Source organism: Protomyctophum parallelum, assembly GCF_964188405.1.
Source record: "Protomyctophum parallelum genome assembly, chromosome: 3".
NCBI lineage: Eukaryota > Metazoa > Chordata > Actinopteri > Myctophiformes > Myctophidae > Protomyctophum > Protomyctophum parallelum.
In genome coordinates, this window is record NC_139698.1 from 48181586 (window position 1) to 48193512 (window position 11927).

Sequence of the window (11927 nt, forward strand, 5' to 3'; positions counted from 1 at the left end):
TATCTTTAAAAATATATATATATATATATTATTTCTTATATGACTTAATTTTGATCCAGCACCCAGCCTAAAGGTATAGATGTGCGTGTCCTTTTTGACTGTTTGTTCAGCCTCCTCTACTACTTAAACACAAGCAGTCTACCATTATATCCATTCATATCAACCCCTTGCTGTGGCATTATACTTACTATATATATATATACTAGTATATTTATACTATACTATACATTATATGGCACCCTGATGGTGCCATATGCCGTGCCTGGCCTTTTTTCACTTTGGCTTGACCATTGATTTTTTTTTTTTTTTATATTTTTTGTCCCACGATTTTGTAACCCATTTTTCACCCCTGTGTCAATCATCCTGTGATGTGATCCTGGGCTCTACACACCCTCCGCCAACCTAGGGAGAGCAACGGACTTAACTCATGCTTCCTTCATGCTTGAGTGTCCAAGTTGCTCCTTTACACCTGACAGGGGGGAGTTTCCCTGGTTGGACGTAGCGCGTGGAAGGAGCACGTTATTCCAACCAGTTCCTTTCCCCTCCATCAGGCGTCCCGGCTGGCCAGGGGGAGGCAGTTTAGAGACCAGGATTACTGCATGTTTTTGTGAGGGTACCTACCCTAGGGGACACGGGGAGAACATGCAAACTCCACACAGAATGAACAGCCTATAACGCGAACTGCAACGTTGGTGAATGTTTTATGTGGCGCATGGTGGTGGTCTGTCAGATCAGACGGCATGCCCAAAACTGTCCCGTAACTAGGGTTGTCCCGATCCGATCACGTGATCGGAATTTGTGGGCGATCACGTCATTTTCAAATTATTGTAATCGGATTGGGAGGAAAGAAACCGTGATCAGGACATCCCTAGTATCAATATTATATCCATATCATGATATTAAAGTGGATATTGTCTGTAATAGATATAGTAGATATATATAATAGTAATAGATTGGATGAAATTGGCAACCCACCTTAAAATGTATTTTATGTTTATTAAAGAGATGGCGAGAGGGGGAGACCCTTGCTACAATTTTAACAATAAATGTTTTGTTTTAACTTTTAATCGAAAAGATCACTTACAGCTTTACAGACCAGTTGTCTATTTCGTCTTAACAATTCTTTTGTCTTAAGGTTTTCTTATGTTGTTTTGAGTGTTTAACCTTGCTCTGTGAAGCACTTTGGATCATTGCTTAGAAAGGTTGGTTATTCATGTGATCAGATTTATACATGATCTGTGTTAAAGTGTATTATTATCAGTGCATCTCTCCTGCTTAAGACTTGAGCAGGATCAACTCTCATCTCTATCAGCTGACTCTGGCTGACCTTAGTGATGATCAGCTCTTGAAATTAATTTAACATCCCTATCTCTCTGTGTGTGTGTGTGTGTGTGTGTGTGTGTGTGTGTGTGTGTGTGTGTGTGTGTGTGTGTGTGTGTGTGTGTGTGTGTGTGTGTGTGTGTGTGTTATGTCCGTGCGTGTAGCCTACATGCCCATCTACTGATTAATGACCTATGATTCAATTTTGTTACATTAATTAACTCAGATACCTCCTTTAATGTGGTGATAATTCATCCTGTGTCTCTCTGTGTGTGTGCATGTGTGCGCGCGTGTGTGTGTGTGTGTGTGTGTGTGTGTGTGTGTGTCTGTGTCTGACCTGTTTCTTCTCAGCACTGAACATGAAGCTTGCCATCAGTTGTAGAGCCTCGGGGTTGTCACGGTCATAATGTAATGCTCTCTCAATCGACTCCTTGCACTTGTCCGCTGCTCCCTCCTCCATACTACACACAAACACACACAAACACACTCTTTTTTATATTCTTTCACGTAGCTCAAGGCAGTCTGGTCACTCTAAAGTTAACCTACCAGGACCTTCACCCTTTTCTTTCTTCTCCTACCACTTGAAAACCCCTCATCACCTCAATCTATAACCTTTACCGAAACACAACGTAAATCCTCTTTTAGTAACCCGGGCTGTATTGGATACCAGGCTTTTATTGGAAGGAGGCATCTATGAGAAGGAGGCCTATATTTCTACTTTTCAAACTCAATCATAATGAACTGTACATTTCTATCATCACTGTTGGGTGGAAACCTTGTATGTCCAAAACCGTTCCATTTGTATTATTATATAAAATAAAATAAAACGATTTAAAATGGTGAAAATAGCCGCACTATAACCACCTCAAATTGCGAGGCGTTGAGAGAGCTTGTAAGTCGGCTATTTTCACTACGTTTGTGCAACACTGTTATATGATGAAGTACTATGAACTTTACCTCAACATGAGCTGTCACATAGAGGAAGATAAACTTCTATTGAACCCGATAGGGACATTCCAATGTTATAGCAGTGAAAGCAGTAAGAATGAAACAGGAGATGTATAGGTAAGAGCACGAGACAAAAACCAAACTAAGATTAATCCAAAGACAAACATTAATATGCGAGCTATGAGACAAAATTCATGAGATTAGTATTTAAATCCTTAGTGAGGAATGTTTCCAGACTAATGTAACGTCGAAAGAACACCACACTGCTAATACCCTCATTAACTGTACACAGTGTTTTTGCTGTAGCACATACATACGCACTCGCCCACACAACTTATGTTATGTCCGCAGTGACCATTATAAGGAACACCACTGCTGTCTTTGTTGATAAAATAGCATAATTTATCAACAATTTTGTTAAAAAAAAACAATAATAATAATAATAACTCCCACCTCATTTAGAGAGATTTAGAGGCAATTCATTTCAAACGGGTGCATGTGTGATAAATCTCAGAGACAGTAGCCCCCGCGTTTACATAAATTAACACAGCTCTGCAGCCTGAGTAATGCCATACAAAGCAAAGACACCCTTCAACATAGCCGTAGCCAATCCCCAGGCACCTGTGAGGAGCACTGTAAACTGTCGCTTTAGCATCGAGTGACACACAGTGTGTTTAAGGCCAAGTAATATAGCCACATTCAATCTATATGTACGTGTTTCATTATGTATCATAATACTAAATGTTGTGTAAAGCATTTTCAATTGCCTTGTTGTTGAAATGTGCTATACAAATAAACTAGCATTCCCTATGATCTCAGGAAGAAAGAGGATGCCTATTCATACCAGAGGTGAAGGCCTTTATAGTGTGTGTGTGTGTGTGTGTGTGTGTGTGTGCGTGCGTGCGTGCGTGCGTGCGTGCGTGCGTGCGTGCGTGCGTGCGTGCGTGCGTGCGTGCGTGCGTGCGTGCGTGCGTGCGTGCGTGCGTGCGTGCGTGCGTGCGTGCGTGCGTGCGTGCGTGCGTGCGTGCGTGCGTGCGTGCGTGCGTGCGTGCGTGCGTGCGTGCGTGCGTGCGTGCGTGCGTGCGTGCGTGCGTGCGTGCGTGCGTGCGTGCGTGCGTGCGTGCGTGCGTGCGTGCGTGCGTGCGTGCGTGCGTGCGTGCGTGCGTGCGTGCGTGCGTGCGTGCGTGCGTGCGTGCGTGCGTGCGTGCGTGCGTGCGTGCGTGCGTGCGTGCGTGCGTGCGTGCGTGCGTGCGTGCGTGCGTGCGTGCGTGCGTGCGTGCGTGACCTTACCAGAGATCTGTGAGGTAGATCTCAGCTATGGAGCAGCAGGCCGAACACACATCCTTGGCTGTGGGGACATCGGACTCTTCATCTGGCCCAGCTTTGGCCCCGGAGGGTCCCTGTTTAAAGGCAGAGGGAGAGGGGTGTGCTAGTTAGATCAGCTAGGCTAGGGACTGGGAGAGGGGTGTTCTAGTTAGATCGGCTAGTTTTGGCTAAGAGATTTGGTGTAGTCCCTCTCGCTCTCTCCGTTTGTAATATTGGGTCCCAACACAAATCTTGTGGGAGCAGGCAGTACTTTAAACTGTGCTGAAGGGCAGGACCATGTGGTCAAAAATAAACAGCGGGTGGTAATGTGTAGAAATTCAGAGGGAATGGGATTAAGAAAACAGTCCCCATGCAGGGTACCACCACAAAGACCATTGGCACTCAGATAAATTAGTTTGCTTGTATTCCTGTGTGTATTTATTACTCAGTGTTTTTCTGTTTTATCATTTACAATGACATTCTGACATGGCGTCTAATGCAGTAATGCATGTTCCCTGCAGGGCTGTCTGTGTACATTCAAACCAAACATTTCACCAAATCATTTCACTATTTAAAACAACTTCAAGCTGAGATGAGGGCAAGCGGACCTTAATTCCTCTGTTGATCAAAATCCATGGAATGCAATGCTGTGACTTTTGCTAGCATAGTCAACAGTGGCCCTTCGTTAGCACAGTCAACAGTGCCCTCTTGTGATCAAACATTAGAACAGCGAGATATGACGAGTCTACTAATGTTATGTTCTGTGCCTGTCTACTGTGTCTGTGTGCATGCATGCTTCCTTACGCTGCTCTGTGCTTGTTCATCCAGTGCAGCCAGTAGGACTTGCAGGCCTCTGCTGTAGTAGTCCACAGCCTCCTGGCCTGTGTGGATCTGACCCAGGTACATGTATTTACTGTGGCCCTGCTCTGGGCTCAGCTCCACCGCACGCATGAACACCTTCAACATGTCGTTAAGGAGCCTTTTGGTCTAAAACTTAAAAAAATATATAATAATTATTCAGAAATGTATCCCACAATTTTGTAACCCATTTTTGTCACCCCTGTGTTAGCCTCGATACCCAGGCTTTCATTTCGTCTGCGCGAAAAATGAAAGCCTGGATTTACACATGGGCTGCACTGGTCTAAAAGTGGGATCGCTCCAAATGATGTGACGTCAGGGCTCTGAGCGGTGTGCACCCCTCAAAATAACACTGTGAGGAAATTATTACCAGTGGAATTCAAACGAGGCTATGCGAGGAAAATGAGGAGAATGGCTGAAGAACCCACCACACAGTCTAAGAAAAAAACCAACGTGTGCCGACTCTGTGGAAATAACTTTGACAGTCTGTTAGAATGGTATACTCCAGCAACCAGTGGTTTCTGCTTCTGGTCGACACTAGTCTAGGAAAATTGGTCTCAGATCCTGTGCAGCAGGGGCGTGGCCAAGTGCGTTGCGTTTCAAATGAAATGCGAATCAAAAGACAGGGGCGGGTTCCACATGGAGTGGGCGCTACATCTAAATAAGACGGAAGGGAAACAATTGCTCCTTGAGCGGTGGTGGCCTACTACAATTCAATTTGGAATTGGATTCCCTTCGGACTATTTTCATGGTATGCACAGTGCTTCAGACCGGAAAGGGGAGTGTCCGCTCAGATTCTGAGCGCAACGTACTTCCCTCACAGGGATACGGTCCTTTTTTCCCCAGAAGTCTTTCTCGCCCGCCTAGTGGCGAAAAATAACACTTCCGGGAACTCAGATTAGGTCGACACAATAACAGTGCTGCACTGGGGGGGGGGGGGGGAGACCGGGGCTGACAGACAGATCGGTGAGCCAATCAGGGTGTGCGTTTTTCTGAGCCCTCCCATCTAGGCCAGAAATGTCTAGCGTTAGCTCAGGCTACCCCTGTGTCAATGATCTAATGTGATCCTGGGCTCTACACACCCTCCGCCAACCTAGTCCCCATATGTGGGGGACAAGGGGAGAGCAACGGACTTGAACTCATGCTTCCTTCATGCCTGAGTGTCCAAGTTTCTCCTTTACACCTGACAGGGGGGAGTTTCCCTGGTTGGACGTAGCGCGTGGAAGGAACACATTATTCCAACCAGTTCCTTTCCCCATCATCAGGCGCCCCGGCTGGCCAGGGGGAGGCAGTTTGGAGACCAGGATTACTGCATGTTTTTTGTGAGGGTACCTACCGTAGGGGACACAGGGAAACATGCAAACTCCACACAGAGGGGCCCTTTCGCCAGCTCCGCCTTCGGGTATGGGCACTGATGACGGAGGAGATGACACGCCGCCAGCGCCCACAGCGTCCCGAGCGGGAATCGAACCCAGGACCTTCTAGCTGTGAGGCGACAGCACTACCGACTGTGCCACCGTGCACCCCTCCCTGTTCTTCTATTGAAACATTTTAGATTGTGCCTCACCTAGACACAGGATCTGACACGAATTGTGACCCGATGGTCAAAATTCTATTTATCCACTGAGCAAGCAGGCAGGCTATTAGCTAAATGGTAAAAAAGAATATCAGCACTTGTGCAGGAAATCGGGTTCAAATCCAGGGTAGAAGAGCAGCTTTAAGTGTTTAACCATATTATATGGACAAATATGAGATACCCTATCCAAGAGAAGGATACTCCTTTGGCCTTTTGTATGTCTCCGAGTTCAGAGTAGATGTGTCCCAGCATGTCCAGTGTCTGCAGGTTGTCTGGCTCCAGGTCCAGAGCGCGTTGACAGAACAGGGCGGCCATCTTGAAGTCAAAACTGTCCATGCACTCCTCTGTCTAGAACAGCAGGGGAGGAGGACAAGGTTTATAGTGGTATAAAGTAAAACTCCTCAGTGTTCATATAACTCAGTGTTACACAGTCTGAGATACAGATACATTAACACATTGTACTGTGTAATAACAATAATAATTAAATAAAAAAAGACTAAGATTATGTATCTGAAACAAAACCACTTTATTAATGTAGGTTAGCTCTAAAAATGACTCTGGTTAATTGCTAGACATGGTGTTATTTGTATTTCTTAGACTAAACTAATATCGGATTAGATTTGTGAATTAAAAACTGAGATCAAGTTTTGATGAAGAGTTGGCCATTATGTTACAGTACACAGATAACATGTAGCTCTCAACCAATCAGATCAGAACCAAAGGTTGTACTATTGGGATAATATGGCAAACACCTTTGGGTCGTTGGAGTCATATTCCCACATGTAACTTAGACAGTGAGGCATTGAACTTAATGAACTGACTAATTAATTCTAAACTGACCTGTGGCATACAGTCTAGAGCTACTCTCTCTAGAGCACACATAGGCAACATACAGACCGCAAAGTGCTCAAGGAAAAAAAAAAACCCTGCTCTAGAGAGAGACTGCTTTCTAATAATATTAGTATTCAGTTGAGCGACACAATGTTATTGTTCCCCCACATCAATGCCGAATCGAGTAGCCTAGCCTCGCCAGTTACTACAAGTTAGAATAAAACACAGACACACAATTAGCAGATCTACAAGCTCATAGCACGGCATGAAGTGACACAATGTGAGCTTGCATATCTGCCCTTTTTGAATAGCCAAAGTATAAAATGACACTGATTCTTTGCCAGTTTTAATGGGTTATGGGCAGCACTATCAGTGGATCCAAGACTAATGTAGCACGACTGCACAATTGCACATACACATTTTTTAAGTGCAAATCAATACAAAATACATATTTTAGTTGAAAACAGCATCAATACTGCAGTGTTTGTTTGTCTTTTCATGTCGAACACAGTAATGCTATGACGCCTGAATTTCCCCACAGGGTCAATAAAGGCCTATTTAAGAATTTGTGGTCTTGTTTGCAAGAGAGAAAAGGAAACAATTACAAGGAGGGAAGTTAATGCCGGCTTACTTTTTTATTATCCAACAGCCAATTATAATAATCTCATGCGTGATAAATAAATGTATAAACTATTACACAGAATGTATTTGCATCTCACTGAAAATGGCACGTGCACGTGAGTGTGTGTTAGAGAGAGAGAGAGAGAGAGAGACCTTTTCTATCAGTTGTTGTACAGAGTATTTCTCAGCAGTCTTCTTCTTGGCTTTTTGGTGCATTCTCACTTTCATCCTTTCCTGTGGAGACAGATCAGGCAGCCCAGGACCTAAGACAGGAGACAGAGTCAGAGTCAGACACAGGGACAGAGACACACACAGACACAGGGACAGAGACACACACAGACACAGGGACAGAGACACACACAGACACAGGGACAGAGACACACACAGACACAGGGACAGAGACACACACAGAGACAGAGACAGAGACAGACACAGGGACAGAGACACACACAGAGACAGGCATAGTGACAGTTACTGTGACAGACACATGGACAGTGACAAGCACAGTGAGACAGAAATAGTGACAGACACATATGGACTGCAGTCAGTGACAGACACAGGAACTGACACATGGACAGAGACAGACACAGAGTCAGGGACAGACACTGACAGAGGCAGCGATAGTGACAGACAGACGCATGCAGTGACATACACATATGGACAGTGACAGAGACAGAGACAAAGACAGGGACAGACAGGAACTGACACATGGACACTTGGACAGAGACGGACACAGAGTCAGGTACAGACACTGACAGAGGCAGCGATAGTGACAGGCACAGATGATGCTTGGAACACACACACAACACAGTTTGCAAATCCAGTACACACACACACACACAAACTTTTACCTTCATTAGAAGTATTCTCCTTCCTCCTGGGCTTGTTTTTCTTTTTGGGTTTTGCTTGTCCTCCCATGACGACAGAAACGTTTTACTAAATGATTGTCCGGCTTCAGATGAAATATATAATAACCCGTAAGTAATAACGCAAGATTACAACAACACGCGTGGAACTCACTGTATATTCTTCATGCTACTACGCAATGCGCATGCTCCCAGAAGAGTGTAGTGTTGTTACTACGGGGTGCGGTAAAGGACAATATATTTTTGCGTTCTACAACTACTACACATAGGTCCGACTCCGACTGACAATCAAAACCACAATGTCCTGATGTCTTTACACACAAGAAGTAATATTCATACAGTAAGTATTGTAATCATGTAAAGTCAATGTCTCTGAGTCTGTATTAAAGTGGTAAATGTGCCGGGGGTCGGGGGGGAGCGAGGGAGGGCTTTGCAGACTCGTGATCCGGTCTGTTATCTAGAGCGGATACGGAACTAACGGATGCTGTATAATAGGCGTACTTTAACCATAAAAGTAGTTATTTCATTTCAACCGGTGGTCCGGACCGGTCCGGGGGCCACCAGTGGTCCTTGAGGGCGTTCCAGGTGGTCCCCAGCTAAATGATGGAAAGTTGGTAACCTAATAAGTTTAATAAGACAACCCACAGAGTCTAGTCCTTCCATGCACCAGAATTGTAGGCCTACCTCCAACTCCCAGTCCCATTGATTGATTGATTGAAATATTTATTAACAGTTTGTAGAATTTACAGTACATTTTAAGCACAAACTCAATACGAAGACTGTTAACTGTGAGTGGACGACCCAATTAAGCATTACACTTGTTTACAACAGGGTCCACATTGTTCAATTCATCAAAACATTTAGAGACATACAAACATTTAGAGACATACAAATAGACATGTCTATGTAGCTAAAGAACAGAACAGGAATTCATCATATAGGAAGCAAAAAAGGGAAAAGATACAATATACAGTGAGGGGAAATGGGGGTGGGGGGGGGGGGGTACTACTCCAGTACTACTCTGCCCCCTGGCAGAGTAGTACTGGAGTATAGTTCCAACAGATTGTGTGGCCCTGGTTTTGCCCTAGTGGGACTGATTGAGGGTAGCTACTGCAAGTCGGGAATTGATCCCCCCGGCTGGGTCGCCTGAGTGAGGGCCCCTCACTGAGGGGTATGATGTTGGAAGACCCGAAACCCCGTTGATCTCAGGATACATCACTGAGGTCAGGATACGTCCCAGGTGCATCCATGCAATGTATTTTTAGTCAATGGACCGGCCTTATAGATAAAAGATAATAGATCTTTGAGAGGTCAATTAAGGTTTCATTTTACACTCTAAAGTGTTAAATATTGTCAGAATTGTACACAATTAGACAATTTAAAACCAGTAGGCTAAGACGCCCTGAGGGCGAGGCGAGGCGAGGTCGCGTGCACGCATCCGCCTGGGTGACGTGACGGTAGACTGCTGGGCGAGTGCTGGCGCTTTGGCATGGGGGGTCAGATCAACATATGGAATGAATTCTGTACTGCCATATGGAGCGTGTCTTTAGTGTACAGGGTTTGATGAGGTCAGATCAACATATGGAATGTCAGAACAGGTCAGCTCCATATTCCATGGAATGTCAGACCACAGCCATCTTGCCAGCAAGCGCAAGGTGATACCTAGGTGATTCAATGTTCAAAATGTTCTGCACAATGTTCAGGAAGATGTTATAACACAATATGAGTTATTATCAATATTGCACAGTCTATAGTGTCACCCTGCTGGCCTTTGGTCACCCATGTCCTTCATCCAATAGAGGTCTGACATTGAGTAATATGAAAAATGTCTGGGGTGGTTTAGCTTTGACTTCACTACGTATCGACCACGCCAATGCTTTGTATTGAGATGGAGAGCAACTGCAGGAGAGCAGTCTGCTCAGTGAGAATTGGCTTTCACAGTGAATTAGTTGTTTCACTCTACTGCTTTACACACCGCTGACTCAGCACATTGTCTGATTGTTTAATGAAAAACTCACTCTCTAACTCACACAGTTGCACACTTTCGTGAGGCAGCCAAATGAAGCGAGGTTGTGTTTTGCCAGAGGAGTATTGGAGTTTCATCAAACACGCAGAGTATACTGTCAGCCCAGACCTCAGTCAGCAGAAAGCTCTGCTGACTCACCATCAAGTCTCTCTCTCTCTGTGTGTGTGTGTGTGTGTGTGTGTGTGTGTGTGTGTGTGTGTGTGTGTCTGTGTAAAAGAGGCCTAAGACAGATGACATCACCAGCATGACTTTCCCACAAAGAGAAGGAGAGACAGAAAATAACTTTCTTTATCATTGTCACTTTATTTATTTTTTAACTATTGTGAAAGTTGTTTTCTTTAAGGTGACACATCACATGTGATCATGATAATTGCAGATAAATGCATGTGACTTTCCCATGAGCACCTTTAAGAAAAATCCAGCAATGGTGCTAAATGGAACCAAAAGTCAAATTTACTTGCATGAAATAAAATGTAATATAATGTGAGTCTGTGACACATCCCATGTGTACAGGTTCTTTGGTCAAGTTAGCATGTACTTTTATGCTCACAATAAAGGCACATAATCTGGCTTTTGTAAAATATAATAATGTGTGTATTTAAATGTACATTGAAGAGTTGAATGAATATAACTTAACATTTGTATCTATTATATTACATTTGCCTATACATTTACATTAGTATGTTATATTATATTATATTTGCCTATTATAGTGGCACCCTCATTTGATTTGGATCCCTGAATCCCTGATGGTCCCAGGTTGAATGCTTCTGTTGCTTTCAGTGTAATGTACCAACCTCACAGACATTCCTTGTATACAGTATGTTCATAGCTGCTGCCAATTAATACAATTGTGATTCACAATGCAGGACTGGATTTTCCTCATCTGTATCATTGTGTGGACCAAGAGTTTGTTCACAATCTATGTCTTCCTTTGCTAAACCATCTGAACTGAATTCCTTCAATCAAAATGACAATGAGTGAATGCTTTTTCCTTATTTCCAATATTTACTTCAGGTGTCAAAGACGTAGTGTACACTGTTGTAGCTGACACTGACATCAATCCTGAACTTCACAGTTCAGCTTCAAAGTTTCATTTGAAATTGTATTTGTAACATCTATATAGTCTAATGATTAGACTATATAGATGTTACAAATGAAGTGGATTAGACTCTAATCCACTAGTCTAATATTTCACTATCATGGGAATACGGTTACAGTTGTTTTGTACAAACCTCAAGCCTGAGTTTTTCATAGCTTAGTTATATTTAAACTAAAATAAGAAAATAAAGACATGAAGCTTGATATATGATTATCAAATAAAATATATTATTTATTATTATGAAATCAAACTTAAATATAACATATTGGATGAAGCACGTTTGATGTATAACACAATATGAAACATACTTCTCAACAATCTCTTTAAAATACAAATACAAAATAACAAAAAATTAAACCATTAATTAATGTAAGAAACTATTGCACTATTATTTACAACTGTTACAGATTATTAAACAAAAGAGAAATAATACTCAGTGTAGCATACTATCATTTCAAAGTAACAACTATTTAC

At 43.3% G+C, this 11927-nt stretch overlaps 1 protein-coding gene across 1 annotated transcript in view; it reads right to left on the minus strand.

Annotated features, from left to right (window-relative positions):
• The window catches only part of LOC310856165 (uncharacterized protein), a 68166-nt gene extending 59680 nt beyond the window's left edge, over positions 1 to 8486 (minus strand). Inside the window, exons 1-6 of the mRNA XM_083761412.1 lie at positions 8311 to 8486; positions 7613 to 7722; positions 6209 to 6355; positions 4378 to 4530; positions 3559 to 3668; positions 1658 to 1781 (exon numbers count right to left, since the gene is read on the minus strand). Coding sequence (XP_083617538.1) covers positions 1658 to 1781; positions 3559 to 3668; positions 4378 to 4530; positions 6209 to 6355; positions 7613 to 7722; positions 8311 to 8377 — 711 coding nt within the window. The 5' untranslated portion in view covers positions 8378 to 8486. The remainder of the gene's footprint in view (positions 1 to 1657; positions 1782 to 3558; positions 3669 to 4377; positions 4531 to 6208; positions 6356 to 7612; positions 7723 to 8310) is intronic.
• Positions 8487 to 11927: the final 3441 nt, after the last annotated feature.